The sequence below is a fragment of the Maylandia zebra genome, linkage group LG23 (genome assembly GCF_041146795.1).
Source record: "Maylandia zebra isolate NMK-2024a linkage group LG23, Mzebra_GT3a, whole genome shotgun sequence".
NCBI classification, from domain to species: Eukaryota; Metazoa; Chordata; class Actinopteri; order Cichliformes; family Cichlidae; genus Maylandia; species Maylandia zebra.
In genome coordinates this window covers 4,113,715-4,132,611 of record NC_135188.1, presented here as the reverse complement: position 1 = coordinate 4,132,611, position 18,897 = coordinate 4,113,715, and the positions used below count along the sequence as shown (strand labels likewise).

The window sequence follows — 18,897 nt, the reverse complement described above, 5'->3', positions numbered from 1 at the left end:
GGAGGTGGGGTTTAGAAGTAGCTTTAGATCATCTAAAGCCAGGTGCCCAGGTCTGGCTTTGGGATACAGGGGGGGAAAAGAGAGCGAATAAAAGGGAAGGATTGTGCATTTTTCCAGTTGAGGCTACCAGGCTTATGCTGCTTAAAACCTGGAGTTAATGTGGCAGTGTCTCACACTGGAGCAGACGAATGAGTCAGCATCCTGGAGCTGTGGAGTTGTCTGTTTGGAAATAATTGCCGACTGTTTTGAAATGCAAATATGTCTTGTATGATTGAGTATTAAATGATGAGTCACATCTTTTCTAACATCTCTTTGTGTTCCTTTCTCTCCATCTGTCTTCATCCATTTATCATCACATCCCTCTTGCTTTCTCTCTCACCCCACCCCCCACCTCTCGAACACTCCCAGTCCAAGGAGTCTTCATCAGTGCTGAGCTGTGACGTCTCCCCAGACGACAAGTACATAGTAACTGGCTCTGGGGACAAGAAGGCCACGGTGTACGAGGTGGTGTACTGAGGGCCGGGACAAGATGGGAAGAGACAAGGTGGAGATTTTAGGGGCGGGACACTCTGCCAACCACTCCTGATCCTCATTACATCAGCAACAGCAGCACCTCCGTCTCAGTCGTCTTGAGTCCTCCTGACTCTTACCCCCAAAACATCACTCTCCCCCCTCTCTTTTTTTTTTGCTGTGATATAAGCTACTGTGGAAGCTCCCAAATGCCATCTCCCCTCCTCCCCCTTCCACTTTTAGCCCAAGGATGAGGCATGATAGCAGAGAGAGAGAGGCAGAATGGGGAGCAGCAAGATAAGAAGGACAAAGGAAAAGGGCGGTGGAGCATAAAGATAAAGTTTGGAGGAGAAAGAGGGAAAGATGAGGAGAAGAGAAAGAGTGAGTGCGGAAGGAAGAAATGAAAGGGAGGAAGAGGACGATGAGAAGGAGGAGGAGGGAGGCAGGGTAATTAGGGCTGTTTCCTGATTAAGAGCTCAGTGGAAGGGAGGCCCCCAGAGGAGGTGCGGAGCGGCACTGTGGGAGCGCCAGCCAGGAGCACTGATACCACACAATCGATTCATTAGCCAGACAGTGGAAGCCTTAATGAGGCTGACGCCGCAGCTCGATCTCCCCAGCGAGAGGTGTCAGGAGCTGGGGAATGATGACGCTCCGAGACGGAAGGGGGCTGCTTCAGATATCCACATACACTGACGTAAAACATAGACCTGCTAATACACACACACGCGCGCGGCATCAGGCTAGAATACACACACACTCGCTTCCACCCCCTTGAGGTACTCGTATGAAGAGAGAAACACACACAACACATAGAGCACCCAATTAAACATTCACCGCAGCGCTCCCCGTCTCACTGCTAATATCTATTTTATTTTGGTCTGACAAAGGCAGCGTCTAATGAGCAGCGGAGTCAATGGGATTCTCCCAGGGCCCAGAGACACAAACAGAGAACATCAGCCGAGCTGTTCATTCTAATTCCTCTGGATTGTTCTCCTGACACCGGGCGCTGCACTCACTCTCATTAAAGGCACTGTCAGCTAGATGAAGTAGCAGCACGCCAGCTTCACTGTAAGGCGGACGAGGGGGCAAATTAACACCACACGTTTACGCTATCATCAGCAGCCAACTAAGCAGCGACTAATCCGATTCCTTTCAAATTTTATGCAACTAGTTGCTGTTTTCATTTACAGACGAGATTACATGTTTATCAGAGTCATTATCTCCATCTCTGCCTGCCTGCTTACGTGCTAGTGTTCAAGTGCTCGGGCTAATTCTTGTTTCATAAGCTATTGATTTCTATTAACTGAGATGCTAAACACCTTAAAGAATTTTTTACATTTTCACTTGCGAATTACGATTAGAAGATTTATGCCACTCTCATGTCTGTAAATTCGCCGCAAGCAGCCTTCCAATGTAGCTTGGCCAACAGACAGAAAACAGGTGCCCAAAAGAGCATTTTACTCTTTTAAGGGCGTACAAATCGGTTTTTATTGACAACATTTGATGCACTACACTAGCTGGCTTAAACACCTTACCGCTGTCAACTGCATGCTGAAGTTTCAGTGCAGCCAGAATAAAAATAGTTGAAATTACTTGTGTCAATATGTCACAAACAATGCAATCAGTATCGTCCATGAGTTCAGCTTCTTTTGGCCCGTTTATGCCAGACCGGTCGCCTTGCATGCAAACAGCTCCATACCACCGTGTAGGGGAGAGCAGCGTGTCGTGATTTATGAGCTGAATCATCATCACTATGCAAACACATTTTAATGACAGCTAAATCACTGTGATTTTTACTTTCCACTAATTAGTTAGAAACACAACTTTCAGCCTTTCTTATATTTTAAAATTGGGGTTTTTGGAGACCTGGGATTTTGGGTCAGCTTCTGTTGTGTGTTCAGGCTATAAATAAAACAGACGTGACAGTCAACACAAAAGGGTTCAGACATTTTTCAAAGTGCCTGTTTGTTAATTTAACACAAATCGCTAAACTTACAGGACAGAAACTACATATCAATCCTGTCAGGGTAGTATTGATCCAGTACCAATAGCAGCATTGGTATCGTTACTATGGCAACATTCAGAAAATAAAATAAATGCATAAATCAGAGTTGTTTTTTTTTCCAGAAAGCCTGATGTTTTCAAACTGTTGCAACATCTCCCTCTCTGTAGTGTGTGACTCTCCAAGCTTCTGTTACCAATATGTGCTTAAACCAGTGGTTAAAAACCAGCACAGGCGTAAAGTCAGTGAGCATAAATATGTCCTTACAAGCTGGAGACAGGTGCTTTTGGTGAATTTGGTTTGCATGCCATCAATAAAGTTTGGCCAGGTGCTTCCTCAGATTGGATGCGTTACCGTGGCCACCTTCACATTTAGCACCACAAATGTCACAGAGGGCGTCGTCTGCATATATCACATCAGATCGCTCAAACGCTGCTGAAGTCGAGGTTAATACTTTCTCCACTTTTCTGTTTGTGGGCTAAGCTTACTTGCGTATTAGTGGCCCTGACTAATAGCAGGCTAGTAAAACGATGATTCTCCCTGTTTTTCTTCTGTGGCTACACTGAGTATTAATCTATTCTGAAGTGTTCTAGCACGTTGTACGGCTTTTACTTGGCTTTTTGTGGATAAACGCATGAGCATTGGAGATGCTGGTAAGGAGTTTTTAGGGGTTTTTCTTTACATTTCAGACAGAGTCAGGCTACCCGTTCTCGTTTCTGTGTACTAAGCTATCAGGCCTTGTAATTATTGTACAGACATGAGAGTACTATCAGTCTTTCTAATTCTTGTTATGACAGCAAATAAGAAAAATATCAAGCTACTTCTTTAAATATAATCCTTACTTTTGATTCCTACTTGTATCATATTCCAAACTGGCAGGCAAACTGTATATCGGAGCTCTCTGCTTCTGTAGAACATGCATCACCAATGTTTAGACTAAAAAGGCACATTTCAAGATTTTCTTTGATTACTCGTTAATTTCTGAATTTTTTTTTTTAATAGTGATTGCTTGTCTTATGTAATGATGTGTTTATGTATTGGGGTTGCCTATGATTATGGGGAGGAATGCACTCACACATGGAGACAGAATATCAAGAGGAACACAGGTGGGACTACTTTTTTGTCTTCTTTTTTAAATCAGGGTACCTTTTATCCTTGGTAATGGTGATGGGCAGAGGGTGTACAACATCAGCAATCCAGTGTAAACAAAAAAAAGAGCTCCTCTGTCCACTCCTTGTTTTTATTATCCCCCTTTTTTTCCAAAGTGGTAGTGCGTGTATTTTAGTCTGTTTTCAGTCCTTACTGTGTAGTAATAAGCCGTTTCTGTTGAGTCTGTGGACCGTGTACAACAGGCGTTGGCTGCGACATGAAAATATAGATTTAGCCATTGATTGATCAATCGAGGTTCCACTTTTTATTGCATGTTTGTTGCATTAAAGCTCCACTGCTGGTAGAACAAAATCAATCTGGTTTCGTTCGGTAAATACAGCGAACGGTCTCACAGCCGCAGTTTTACACAAGAAAATCTTAGCGTGACAGTATGCAATCTAGCTCATCTGTATAAAATGTCAGCAGGACTCTTCCATGCTTCTTGCTGCAGCACTAATGCAGAATAGGAGATTTACGAGAGACTTCTGAGATGGCTTGTGTACCAGCCAGGAGTCAGAGATAATCTGTACAGTTTAATGCCTTTGCCTGCCTGTTTCCCTTTCTGCCTGACAGCCACAGGCAAATCTAAACAATATTCTCATACACAAGCTTGTAATCTACTCAAAATGATGCTGTATAATGGCTATGCATTTGGTGGTATAGCATAAATATTTGGGACATTGTATTTGATACTTTTCTTTAACAGTAGGTAACACGTCTCCCCTGCTTGTGCTTCTCTGTTCCAACAGTGTTCAAAACTTATTTTCCCCCCCATTTTACAAGTTCATGTAAAGTTTCTCTTTTAAAAAGCCAAGGAACTTCCTCCTTTTTTTCCTTTTTTTTAACTGGGTCTTCCCTCCTGAAGTGTTTTCCCACGTGCTGTAAAAGAAATACTATGTGTGAAAAATAAACCAAACTTGTGTTCATCCTTTCCAGTGTCTTCTGTGTCAATTATTCTACTATGGGGATGGCAGTGGGTGCTCTGCTTTTGGTGTAAATTTTAACATCTCTAGAAATGAGGCCAATGTGAAAAGTTCCCTAACATGCATCTCCTCTCTCTATTGTCTCTGTAACAGCCTCAAGTAACAGTGGTGAGAGCATGCTTTGTTGAAGATGGATAGCACTACCTAGATACACAGGGGACCGACTGCACTGTGGAGAAGAAAGCCAAATCCTAATGTGAGCCAAATATTAACTTTCATTTTAGCAGTTTTCAGGCTCGAGATTATCCCAGCTGTCGTAGGTTGAGAGGCGGTGAACACCCTGGACAGATTACTAGTCCATCACAGGGCCAACGCAGAGTCAGCCAACCATTCACACTGACATTCACCCCTATAGGCAATTTTGAATCAGCCATTAACCAAACATGCATGTCTTTGGACTGTGGGAGGAAGCCACGCAGGCACAGGTAGAACAAACACAAAAGCCCCAGTCAGCCAGTAGGACCTTGCTGTGAGGTGCAAGTTTAACCACCAAAGAAACTGATTCCATTGTTTACCATAATCTCATTACTGTTTGCAGAACCTGTACGGCATGCGTACACATCACAGGTGAGCAGAGAGGAGTGCAGTGAAATGGTCTCGTCATGTAACTTTACACCATCTACTTATCTCCACTTTCTTATGATTGCTGTAAAACAACAGTGTGTCTTAAAGACAATCACTGTGGGCTGTGGAGGCGAATCATGGCAACTATATTAGGCATATCTATTCAACGACTCATTAATGCAGCTGCCTGATCAACCAATCACGTGGCACAAACTAAATGCATCTAGGCATGTAATCATGGGCAAGACGGTCTGAAGTCCAAACCGACCATCAGAATGGAGGAAAAGGTGATTTAAGTCTCTCTGAATGAGCCAAGGTTGTTGGTGCCAGATGAGATGGGCTGAGTGTTTCAGAAACTGCTGATCTACTGGGATTTTTACAACCATCCATCTCTGGGGTTTACAGAGAATGGTCCAAAAACGAGAAAGTATATAGTGAGCAGCAGTTCTCTGGGTGAAAATTTGCCAGTAGATAATGGCAGGACTGCTTCAAGCTGATAGGAAGGTAACAATAGCTAAAATAACTACTTGCTATAACAATGACATGTAGGAGAGCATCTATGAATGCTTAACATGTCTAACCTGGAAGCAAATGGGCTACAGCAGCAGAAGACCACACCAGGTTCCACTTCTTTCAGCTAAGAACAGGTAACCGAGGCTATGATTCGCACAAGCTCACCAATATTGGACAACAGAAGGCTGGAAAAACACAAGTCTTGATTTCTGCTGGAACATTAAGATGGTAAGGTCAGCACTTGGCATAAACAACATGAAAAGTGTAACCTTGTACCGGCGGTTCAGGTTGGGGATGCTGGTGGAACAGTGTGTGAGAGAGATTTTTTGGCACACTTTGAGTCCTTTAGTTCCAAGTGAGCATTGTCTAAACACCACAGCTTACCCGAGAATTGCTGCTATCCATCCCTTCATGACCACAGTGCTAGTACAATAGTACATCATGTAGCAAATCCTTTTACACGGGTTTGTGTGGAAGCCATTGTAGTCAAATGGCTTCGACAGCCACCAGAACTCAATCTAATAGAGCAGTTTTTGGATTTAGTGGAATGAGAGATTTGCACTGTGGATGTGCAGCTGACAAATCTGCAACAGCTGTGTGATGCTGTCATGTCAATATAGACCAAAATCTCAGAGGAATGTTTCCAGGAATGTGTTGAATCTGTGCCACAAAGGGAAAAAAGAGTTCTGACTCTAAAGGCAGGTTGTAACCCTAATCATTGCTGCCGGTGGTGTGGGGTAATTTCTTTCTAGGAACTCAAGTGAGACAATAACCCTGAATTATTGGACTGAACTCTATCATATTGTGCAAAAACAGTATCAGACACAGGGCCATCACATGCTTTATCAAACTGACACTGTGTCCCGCTTTCTCAGACACTTTCATTTAAAACGTATTCAGCACATTTAAATTTTCATGTTCCTATCATTAAACTACCAGTAGGCTGCCTGTATTAGCCACTGGTTACAAAGACTATTTTCTTCACACGCATAAAACTGTCTGTCCTTGCTTAACATTTCAGTTTAGCACAAATGTTCATTGCCTGACAACATAACAGACCAAAAACAAGCCTGCGGAGGTTATAATCTGTCACCATACAGGTAACAAACAAATGCTGCAAACACATGGTGCTAAATCCAGCCAAGCAAGGTTCAATGCACAATTTAACCACATCAAAATATCACACACTGGTACACTGGCACTTCAGTCAACAGCAAGGCACAGAAGTAGAAAGAGGTTCATATTTGAGGTGGGTGGAGCGATTTAAATATCAACCGTATCAATACCAATGCTGGATCGATAGTAGTGCATTATGATTGATGATGGTTGGTTTCTGTCATCTAAGTTCAGTATGTAGCACATTATACTGTTTTAAACAGAGGTGTGGACTCGAGTCACATGACTTGGACTCGAGTCAGACTGAGTCATTAATTTTATGACTTTAGACTTGACTTGAAAAAATGTTCTAAGACTTGTGACTTGACTTGGACTTTTACACCAATGACTTGGGACTTGAATTGGACTTGAAAAGACTTGATATTTTACCCCAAATATAAAATTTAACATGCATATTATATAGAGATTGAAAATGTGACGTCATTCACGGGTAGAACCGCAAAGGATTCTGGGAACTCGTGGCAAGCGGTCAAGCGGTACTAGCGCACGCAGGCTTTCAATTAAAATCAGTTATACAGCGATAAAAAGAAACACAAAAATGTCAAGAAGCTGTTGTATTATTAACTGCAATAGCCGGTCGCATGACAGCCACGGGAAGCCGACGGGTAAAGAGATCGGTTGTTATCGGATTACGTCGTTGAAGAGAAATTGTTCGAGCCATGTTTCCGAAGTAACAAAGACGCGACGGATGGCCTGGATCGCAGCCATTCAAAGATCAAATATAACGTCCCAGAACACTCCAGCTCACAGGTTAGTCTGCTCCAAGCATTTACACGAAGGTCAGTGTTTTTTAGTAGTTAATGCGTCATTTTCATAACATAATTGGTGATATAGGTTACAAGCAAGTCTGGCGCTGAACAGAAATTGTCGCGCTATGCTCCTTTATTTATTGTGCATAAATAGTGAATTGTCCTGACACAATATTGCGTTTCGCTTCTGTTATTATGGTACATTGACAAAAACATATACTTTTATTCACAGGATAAAACAGGTTTTTTGTATCACTAATTGCCCAGTACGATTACAGCATACAGTATTATTGTCACTGCTACATTTCTGTGATGCTACCAGAAATTATTTCCACTGCTAATTAATTACCGTTGAGCTCAAAGGTCCTATTAATAAACGGTTAACGAATGTGTATTTATGAAGACGATTTGTGAGACTGGTAAACTTATGATACGTACGATGGTCTTTACTTTCTACACGGTGCATTTCAAGGTCCTGTACCCATCCGGCGGTAAACTGTACCTGGGCTTGTTGCAGTGACCTGAAGTTACTAAACTTCATGAGTGTGTGCACTCACTCCAAGAACCGTATGATTATAAATATGCATATAAATATGCTAAGATAGCTGACTTCATCTAACTAGCAAATGTTTTCCAGGCTACGTTGGTGATACAGTTTTTTTTTAATGTGTATGATATTTTTGTCATGCGATTTTAAAGCTGGTCCTACAACCGCATCCAAGAATAACATGCAGCGTATCTCAGAACCGTCGGTGAAAATTATTCTTGGAGCTAGGTTTAATTGAGCTGCATTTTAAAGAGGTGCAATTTCACAATTTGTGTATATTTTCTAAGTTCACTATTTTGTCATGTGTTGAGAAAAACACAGATTTAAAAATTACATGGTCTAATATTTACATTTAGCATATAACTGCAACATTCTTTTTTCTTTTTTTTTTTTTAAAGACTCGAAAGGACTTGAAATTCAAAGTTTCAGACTTGTGACTTGACTCGGACTTTTACACCAGTGACTTGAGACTCGACTCTGACTTGCCTGACATTACTTGAGACTTGACTTGAGACTTGAGGATAAAGACTTGAGACTTACTTGAGACTTGCAAAACAATGACTTGGTCCCACCTCTGGTTTTAAATAAACAATTGTTTTTGGAAATAAAAAATATACCTCAAACATGCACTATGACGTTTTTAACCCAAAGTCCTTTGGGGCATATTTAAATTCCTGGTCTTTTCTCCAAAAGCTGAAAGGTGGGCTTTGTCGTAAAAATCACAGTGATTTAGTGGTCATTAAAATGTGTTCAGAATATGCAAATTAATGATAATCAGAGATGGGCAGTAACGCGTTACTATTGCAAAAATGGTAATTAGATTACGTTACTTTCCCGTAGGAACGCTGCGTTACTGCGTTACTAAAACCGTGATTTTTTGCGAGAATGTCTCATGACAGTGACGTAAGCGAGTGTTGGTGACAACAGCTGTGTGCAGATCAACAATGGATCATATATGAGTGCAGAGAGAGTATGAGTGTGCAGCGTTTAAAGCGTGGAAGTACTGACCTTACTTTGAGTTTGATTCCATAAAAAGTGACAAAAACATTAGTCTGTTGTGCGTGGGAAGAAAACTTCTTTTTACAGCGACAAAAACCCCTAAACTTCCGAGCAAGCACCGAGTGCGCAATGACGTAATGGGAAACTCACAGAGAAACTCGCGGATTCTTCCACTGACCGCGGCACACCTGCACCAGGGTAAACCTCCGCCTGCCCTGCTCCTGCTTTACAGGTGAAAATAGAGCAACAGGACCACTGAGTCTTTGTCTTTATTTATTTTCTGCTGTGTTTTACTTGCATCTATTTGAAAGAGTGAGTGTTAACACACAAAAATCGAATTTCCCAGAGGAACCCACCCGAGGGATTAATAAAGTTCTATCTAATCTAAAAAAAAAAAAAAATTTTATGTGCTGGAATGTGCAGAAAATAGGTTTAAATGTTAAACAAATTTCTTCCAGTCAGTGAATGTTGCATATAATTAAATTTTTGCTTGATGCATAAAGTTAAAAGATTAAAACTAATAAAACAAGTTTTAAAAAGAGACTTTTCCATTTGATTACATTTTGTATGATGGATTGTGCAGAAAAAGTAGAATTGGGCTGAAAGATCTATCACTTTATCACCTCTTCAGGTTGTAAACCGTGTTTTTAAAAAGTAACTAAGTAACTAAGTAATTAATTACTTTTGAAAATAAGTAATCAGTAAAGTAACGGGATTACTTTTTGGGGGAACTAATCAGTAATTAGTTACTGATTACTTTTTTCAAGTAACTTGACCAACACTGATGATAATTAATTTCATAAACCATAAAACACTACTCTCCCATGCACAAATTTGCACTATGTACAGCTCTGGTGCTCTGGTGTCTTGCTCACCAGTTTTTGTAGAAGTGCCGTCTGTATCTCTCTTTCTCTTTCATGGTGGCCAAGTTTTTTAAAACTCATATTCCAGACTTTACATTTATTTTCCACAGAGTCAGCTGGTATTTTTGTGCACAAGTGTTCTTTAGATAACTTCTTTTACAAATCTCACAGCAGCATTGTGAGAATGAATCTTTGCCACAATGATTCAAGGCCAGAGAAAAAGCAACTGAAGTTACCAGCTAGCTAATGTGCTGTTGGAAACTCTCTTGCAGTGTGTGCTTTCTGCAGATGGCTGCCCCTCTGAGGTTTCTTCCTGTTAAAAGGGACTTTTTCCTTCCTCCTCTCGCCAGTCATGTGATTGTTCTCTGTATTATTGTAGTGTCTTTACCTTACAATATAATATGTTTTTGTGATTAGGAACTTATAAATAAAATTGCATTGAATAAGCAAAAAAGGGGGAGGAAAAAGAAACAAAAGAAAGAAAGCATGGTGCTCAAAAGAGAAAGACATGAGCAGGACGACCACCATTACTGAGCATTTGAGCAGTGCTGTTAATGACTTTGCTGAACACAAAGCTCAAAAGTCAAAATTCTGAAGGGCGAGTGGTTTATGTGCTTGTAAAGGTTGAAACATTGTCACCATGTGTGTGTGTGTGTGTGTGTGTGTGTGAGAGAGAAAGTGCTACAGTTGCTACAGTATAATATGGCTGTAAGCCCCCCCCCAAATATCTGCCCCAAGGCCCTTCACACAGTTGCTCCGCTTGTGGATAACATGCTGTAATTCAACGTGCAAAAGTCAAAAGGATGAATGGCTCCTGAATAGTAATACTGTTCAAGTACTATTAGTATTCAAGGGCTCAGGCTTACTTTGGCAGTTGTATAATTACAGCCTCACCTGATTGGTTAATTAAGTTGTTTTTTTTTAACAAGGTAGCCGTTGCTTTTTACACCGTTTTTTTTTTTTTTTACAGCCATGTCCTTAGTGAGAAATGGGGACGCGATAACAACAGCAGTTAAACACACTTTTTAAAATGAAAATGCCTCCACCCACTGTGACTTGAAATTATTATGAGATTATCTTCTTAGGTGTGATGAGTCGTGTGTATTTAAGGACAGAACTGAAGGGTGGCTGTAAGATATAACACACACACACACACACACACACACACACACACACACACACACACACACACACACACATCACCCTCCATGTTGCAGCCTGTGCAGCAGTTTCTTGCCCACTATGGGATACAGTGCCAGGTGCACAGAGCCAGGTCCATACCAGACAGCAGAGGCAGCGATGCCCGAGGATGTGCCAGCAGAGCACGGCTCTCCATCCATGCACCTCCAGTCCAAATGTATTCTCTCTGTTAGTTTAATAGTCTCTCGGAACTGCTACAACAAGCTTGCTGCTGGCTTGTTGTTAGCATTGGCTAAGTGTGGTGTCTAGCTATTGGTCCATTACAAAAAGAAAAATCGACATGAAATGAAATCAGAAAATACAAAATGTTCTACTTTCAAACAGGTCTAAGCAGAAGTTTTTACATCACTCTGGTCTTCACACACATTATACATTACAAGTAAAAAGTGAAGGATGATTGGACCAAATCTTGCCAGTAATGCTTTCTGGTTGTTCTTCTGGTTGTTGACTCAGAACATCATTAAATTGCATTGAATTCATAGAGGTGGTCATAGACAAAATAGTGCTGTCCTCCTCTCTGCCCCATGCATACAGAATTCTATAATGGAGATTTTATATATATTTTAAACTTTGAGGAATCTCCTCCGCCTAAATGGAGCGGCTGCCATAGATGCAGGAAACATGCAAATTTATGTTTTGTTCCCTAAAACTCTGCATCAGACCCAAATGAAAGGCATCAATCAACTCTATAAGAAAACACTATAAAACCAGCAGGGGCTTCAAATTCAGCTTTATCTTTAGGTTCATGAATGCTAGCACCAAATGACACCAGCAGTCACCTAAAATCTCTTTATGTTGTAAGGTAAAGACCCAACAAATAATACAGAGAATACCCCAACAATCAGATGGCCTCTGTGAGCAAGTACTTGGTGACAGTGGGAAGGAAAAACACTCTTATAACAGGAAGGAACCTCAAGGATGGGCAATCGCTGTGACCAGTTGTTGGTGAGGGGAGGGAGACGGGACAAAGGACACACTGTGGAAGAATATGTCCACTCTCTTCTACAACAATCCCTCCCTTTAATGTAAAATGATTCAAATGTAAAATCACTATGGAAGCAGACATTTAGTCTTGATGTTTGGATGCTGAAAGAAAAATCTGATTAACGAGAGAAAATTCATTCCCTCCGCCTCAGTTTTACCTGATTTGACGACAAACCTCTCTCTTCATCCCTTCATTCATTTTCTTCTGAAAAACGTTTTGCACACTAAACATGACGTTTGACCCGTGACAGTACAAAGACAAATTGATGCCACAATGTTTTGCATAACACGGACAATACACAGGAAAAAATTATTAAAAAACCAGGCACCCGCTGACCCTATTTGATGTGTTGGAGGTTCTTCAGGATTCTAAATAAGTTGCACGCATCAAATAAAGCAGATACCCAGGCTCATTTGCACACATTTCCATATGTGTCAACGTTTAAAAAGATCCCAGTACTTTGGGCCTAAATTTGAAGTACAAAACCAAACAAATGCCTTCCAAAGCTGTGTTTAATTGGCAGTCCGCATTCTCATTTATCTCTATTCAGTCTGGCAGTGTCAGCTCAGTGATACAACTAATGCCCAGAGCAGGTGAGAAATCCATTTTCCCTGAACACTTTCCGTTCTGCTCTAGCTTGCTGCCGCACCGTACAAAAGCCATAACTTTGTGGCAAATCAGTGCTGCGATCGCAGGCACTGAAGTGTTAAAACCTGCATTTCAATCCTGCTCAAATTGAAATTAAATGAAGCTAAATGCATCATTATCCACAAGTATGCCAACAACCCTACACTCCAGACAGGAGATAAATGCTTCACTTGTTTTGTTTTTCTTTCCTCAGGTTCTCTTCTCACGCAGTTAAAGCTTTGTCTTGGCAGAACAGTCACCACGACACCCATAATCACTGAAGAACTCCCTCTTGGGCATTATTGCAATAATAACCCATCCCACAGTTTATTGTGCTGCAGATCACCTTTGTCTCATCACACTACAAGCTCACTCTGCACAAAAAAGAAAGAAAAAAAACCCACACAACTGTAAGACGGCATTATTTACTGAGAGCGCCAGTCACAAAGGAGCTGTGAATCAGAGCTCGCTCATGCTGTGGGTTTGAATCCCAAGACGCTTTCTCACATGTCTGAAGATGCAGACTGGAGAAACACCGTATTCCCTTAGAACAGTGTGTGCACCCTCATTCAGATCCCTCATTTTTTATATTTCTAAGATGCTTTCTGGCACCACGCTGAGAGCGCGCTTTTCTGGCTGTTAGGGTTTAAACAAATATTCAACAAATGGTTCATTTTAAATGTCCGAGCCAGACTTGCCGAGAGCCTGACTTGGGTTTGCAGTTAAACCCCCCCCCCAAAAAGCCAACAAATACACACACACACACACTCCAAGAAAATTCACAGTCACAGATTACGTCTTTGGTTGCCTTTAGAGAACTTTATTTACATGTCCATATATAGCAAGGTTCAAGTTCATGATGCAGCTGTGAAACTACCTGTCTGTCTTTATGTGCCCTAACAAATACATTTAAAATAAAAAAAATTTAAAAAACACACTTAATGCAGAGTGAGTGTCAATGATGTCCCGATACTGGAGAGTACTTGTTTGAGTTTAGTCTTCCGTCTGATTTTGGTTTCTATCAAACATCTTCAGAACACGTTTGTCTTTGTTCTTTTGAAAGAAACAGGAGGAAAAAACCAGTAAAACAACAAAGACAATGTGAGTCTCAGGACACCTTAGAGGACCGAGCCTTGTTCTTGTCATGTATGCACTAGAGATGATACAATCGTGTTGCTGCTTAAACTTAACCAGGAGCAAAAGAAAATAGCTGGAACCTCACGCCACATCGTCTCGCCATCTGCCATGCATCTGCCGCCCCGAGGAGTGGCTTGGTGCTGTGGACAGAGCTGGACCGGACCGGGCCGAACGAGGCCAAGCTGACTCAGACTTGGACTTTGTACACAGCACAGAATATGGACCGGATTTTTCCATCAAGGGTTTTCTGAACCCTCCCCCACGTGTTCTCAGTCCCACACCTTTGTCTTTTGTTCCTCCACTCAATGCCATCCGACTGCTTGCGTAAAATTCAAAGGCTAAAAAAATACTTTTTTCCTAATTTCTTGTTCACTACAGAGGTTTCATTTTGTTTTTTTTAAAAAAAGGGACAAAAAAAGGAAACAAAAACAAAAAAGTTCTTTGGAGGAATCCCACAGTTGCGCAGCTATAGACTAACCAGCATTCTTAGAGCATTAAAATCAGTTTTTTTCTTTTTTCCAGAGATGTGACTTTGCCTCTTTTTGCTTCGCTTTCTTTTCTTTCACAAACATAACCAAAACGACAAAAGTACAAGTTGAGTGTCTCTTGCTTTCCATGCCACCAACGCTCTGTACAGTCAATGCTGCAGGAGGGAGCCTTGGCCCCGCCCCCTGATTATTAGTTTGCTTTTTTGGAGCCAATCGGAGTTCAGTACATAACTTCGTAGACTGTGGCTTTCTTGTCCCCGGAGCCAGTGACGATGAACTGGTCGTCGGGTGAAATGTCGCAGCTGAGAACCGACGAAGACTCCTTAGACTAAGCAAAAAGACAGAGACGACATCATCAGTGAATCAAAATGCAGAAATTCACAGCTGTTATTTAAAGGTACTTTTGTGTCCCCAAATTACCCTCTGATATTTGAAGAAGATGAGCAGGGAAATGAAAAAGCTTGTATTATTTTTAAAGCTTTGACAGCTCAATTGTTTCCAGACCAGAGATCAAAATTTCTCATCAGATCAGGCTGCGTGTCTTGCATTAAACTCTGGGGTTTTACCTGAAATATGCTGGATCCATAAGGTGTCCTCCATGCATTCAGGAGGTTATCTTTGCCTGTGCTCACGAACCATTTACCTACAGGAAAAAACACACACGGCCATCAGCAGATAAAGCCTCAGGGGAGGAGAGATATGGAGAAGTCTGAGAGGCTGCGAAGCAAAAGCAGAGAGAAGAGGCGAAAGGGAAAGGACAGCTTCTGTGTTCTAATGAGAGAAGCAAAAGATTTGTTCTGCTTCCCTCTGATTAGATACCCTCAGGTAGTGTGATGTAACCAATCCATCAATCTAATCGGTGTGTACGTGTCGTCTGTGTGTGTGTGTGTGTGTGTGTGTGTGTGTGTGTGTGTGTGTGTGTGTGCGTACCACAGTAGGCGAACTTGAGGGAGAGAACGCAGCTTTCGTGAAGGTGCAGCTGGTACTTGTCAGGTTTTGAGACATGCAGAACTTCCACGTTACTGCTCTCCATTCCCACAGCCAGCCACTCGCCTGTCGGACAGTAGCCCAGAGAGAAGATCTGGAGACAAAGAGGGAGGAAATGCGATGATGACAGATGTAAAGTGTTATTGGTAATGAGGTTTATGTGTATTAGACTTGTGTGTGCACCTGTGATGTGAAGTCATGCTGCTGCAGCTGGCGTCCCTCTCGGAGGTCCCAGCAGCGGACTGTGTTGTCCAGCCCTCCCGTCCACAGCTTGGTGCCGTCGTTGGAGATATCGATGCAGCTCGCTCCGTCCGTGTGGCCCTGGAACTGCCTGCAGGATAGACACAAGGTAGTCAACACAGCTAGACTAAACTACAACCAGAGAGACGTTCCTTAAGGTACACAGCCCTGACTGCATTTCATTTAAGTACATTTAATATTTAATCTTTACAATTTGTTGAAGTGAGCAATTTTTTTCTGCATTACTCAGCATTTCATACCACAAATAGACGAGAGAATTCAAGGCTACAGAGATTTTATTAATGTTTACTTAGCAAAATTAAGTTGCATTTAGCATCAAAAGCACAAATTTATAGTGTTTGTGTTACTTTTAAACATCTGAAACTTCCATAAGTGCAGACAAGTGTCTACACAGGTAAATCTGAAGATTGTATTTAAATAAAAACTGTCAAAAGCAGAATGCTGCACACGTGAATGTGGAAAACCACCAGTAAAACCCATTTAAAGACAGATAGGAAGGAAGACTGTAAGTCGTCACTCTGGCTAGAAGATAAATGCACAGCCTGAGCTCCAAACTTACAAAAAAGTCGTTGCTTTGGTGCCCCAAGTGCAGTTTTTCCTGGCGCTATGTCTATTTCATGACTGACAGCGCAGATTGTAAAATTACACCAATTCCTTATACTACTCTCCCTCTCTTCTCAACATCCCACTCGATACCTTTTCCATCAGTCTCTCGTCTCCCAACCTGAAAATAATCTGGCTATTTCCCACTCCCATCTGCTCTCCTCATCTGACTGCAGGAAACCGGTGAAGACGATGAATCAGCCACTTCCTCCTCCTCTTACCTAACCAGCGTCTGGTTGTGAAGGTCCCAGACGACGATGTTGCCGTCGCTGCAGCAGGAAAAGCAGACCTTGTTGTCGGGCGAGATGGCCAAGGCGTAGCAAGCGGGAGCGGACGACGTCAGCTCCGCCTTGATGCGAGGAGTAGGAGTGGCCAGATCCCAGATTGATAGCGTGCTGGCCTCTCCTCCGACAATCAAGGTTCGACCGTCAGAGAGCAGCTTGCAGGATCGGATGTAGTTATCCCTGTTCTGATTGAGCATCATAAAATGATAAATGCATCACTATAAAATCATACCGACAGATATATTCTGGGTAGTTCAACAATGTGATATAAATTAAAGCATGTGGTTACAGAAAAGTATAAAGATGCTGCAGGATTGATCTTGAAAAGGTGATTCATCATTCAAAGTGTGAAAAGCAAGCACATCAATTTCAGCAGTAAAATAACATTACTAGACACGAGATGGGCAGCAAGCTTTAAAACCGATCTGCACAGCATCCATCTATCTGTCCTCCTTTATTTCTCACCAGACAGTCCAGCTGGGCCATGGGGCTCTTGCTTCCTGGTTGGCTGATGTCCCACACCTTGACGCAGCCCTTCCCTCCGGTGTACACGTGACGCGTCGAGGTGCTGATGGTGACGGCGCACACCACCTCCCCGTGGCTCAGGGTGTGGATCTGACGGGCGTGACGAGGAATGCCCGGTCCGAGCAGGGCGTCGGGGGGAAAGGGCACGGGCTGCATCTGGCCGTCAGCGCTCACATGGAAGGAGTAGGCGCTGAGGGAAGAGAAAGAGATGGATAACAGATTCAGTGCTGCAGTAACCATACGTCAGGACAAGTTACTGTGACGGGCACCGTTCTATGTATGCAGTTTAAAAAAGCACACATGAAGCTCTTGTACTTTGGTCATATCTCTGTGTTTAAATTAAAACATCACAGAACACTCTGGCTATTCATCTGCTAAAGTAAGAAATATTACAAGAAATTGAAACGAGGCACACTGCTAACACTTTTAAAGACATTTCTCAAATGCTTTAAGGATGAACTCACTTACAAGCTCTTAATGCATGAACGCCACCTTTCTAATTTAAAATAAAATGCCTTGGTACATTTTGGCCTAACGAAGGTTTAAAATCTCAAAAGGCTTCAAAATCTCTAATTGTTCATCTTTTGTTTTCTTAAAGCTCTGTAACTGAACTCTGAGGACAAACTGAGCTTCCTAGTGCCGTTAATAGTGAACAGGAGAAGATCTGCATGATAGCAACCAAGGAAGAGGAAACTCACGGTTTCCCGGAGGCAGCAGACTGCAAGCTGGCAGGCAGCCCAGGGACCCTCATGTGTGGGTGTGGAGACTCATAGCCCACCTGGAAGAGTCAGAGATAAGTCAACATAGGGAAGAAAATAACACTGAAGACTATGAAGTAAAATAGATGGTTCATGGTAGAGGACAGAAGAGATCACAGTTAATTTGTTAAAATTGGTCAAACAGAGGCAGCGTAAATCTGAAAGATCAAAATAAAACGAGATGACATATATGATTTCTGAAGAGCAGAGCCTGTAGATTTTAAAAATGACAAAGCAGCTGCTCTCTTCTTTTCCATAAATATCCCTCTTTCTGCCCTCTGACTGGTTTATATGCTGAGGTATGACATATGACAGTGACACTGCAAAGACAAATTATGTGCAGAGCGTCGAGCTCACCACAGGGGACCGTCCATAGCCTGCGGCAGCTGCTGCCGCCGCCGCTGCAGCTCCATTCATTTGGGGGGAGACCAAGTGGAGACCAGCGCCATAGCCCGCAGCCCCGGGCAGGTCCCCATTCACCCCTGGAGGGGGTAGGCCAAAAGCCCCCGGTGGGTACGCTCCCTGCACCGCCAGGGGGTTTCTCAGACCGAGAGCTGAAGGGAAAAGAAGGGGCAGAAAAGATGATTTGTTTTGGATTAGTCAGGTGGCAAAATTACTGAATGAGACCTGAGCTTCATATTTAATTTTGATTTTTGATTTTTTTCCACATAGCTTGGAATAACATACACATGTTATTAAGGTGACTCCCTCTGCAGAGTCTTTTAAAGCAAGCGACAGCTGTGACTGACAGGCTGTGAATAAGCTGCAACAAAAGGCTGGATGATATCAGCACTAGACCACTACTGACCCCTGCTGGCCAGCTTACCATCCTGCAGGGGAACGCAATGTACGTCTCTGTGCGCTCAAATTAGCATCCTCTACATCCCTCCATCTGCACGTGTAGGTGCACCTACGACGGCGCATGCATGCATACATAATAGTGTAGATGTGTGTGCGGACAGAAAACGGAGCAGAGGCTAACAGGTG

At 42.4% G+C, this 18,897-nt stretch overlaps 2 protein-coding genes across 9 annotated transcripts in view; one reads left to right on the top strand and one right to left on the bottom strand.

Annotated features, from left to right (window-relative positions):
• tle2b (TLE family member 2, transcriptional corepressor b) overlaps positions 1-4,592 on the top strand; it is a 76,287-nt gene extending 71,695 nt beyond the window's left edge. For all 3 annotated transcript variants that reach the window (XM_012920160.3, XM_004554978.3, XM_004554977.3), the window contains exon 20: positions 409-4,592. In XM_012920160.3, the coding sequence (XP_012775614.1) occupies positions 409-516 (108 nt within the window). In that variant the 3' untranslated portion in view covers positions 517-4,592. The remainder of the gene's footprint in view (positions 1-408) is intronic.
• A 9,074-nt stretch (positions 4,593-13,666) lies between these two features.
• Positions 13,667-18,897, bottom strand: part of tle2a (TLE family member 2, transcriptional corepressor a) — a 35,096-nt gene continuing 29,865 nt past the window's right edge. For all 6 annotated transcript variants that reach the window (XM_012920184.2, XM_076880017.1, XM_012920186.2 and 3 more), the window contains exons 13-20: positions 18,268-18,464; positions 17,851-17,930; positions 17,093-17,342; positions 16,565-16,812; positions 15,663-15,810; positions 15,423-15,573; positions 15,059-15,135; positions 13,667-14,820 (exon numbers count right to left, since the gene is read on the bottom strand). In XM_012920184.2, the coding sequence (XP_012775638.1) occupies positions 14,713-14,820; positions 15,059-15,135; positions 15,423-15,573; positions 15,663-15,810; positions 16,565-16,812; positions 17,093-17,342; positions 17,851-17,930; positions 18,268-18,464 (1,259 nt within the window). In that variant the 3' untranslated portion in view covers positions 13,667-14,712. The remainder of the gene's footprint in view (positions 14,821-15,058; positions 15,136-15,422; positions 15,574-15,662; positions 15,811-16,564; positions 16,813-17,092; positions 17,343-17,850; positions 17,931-18,267; positions 18,465-18,897) is intronic.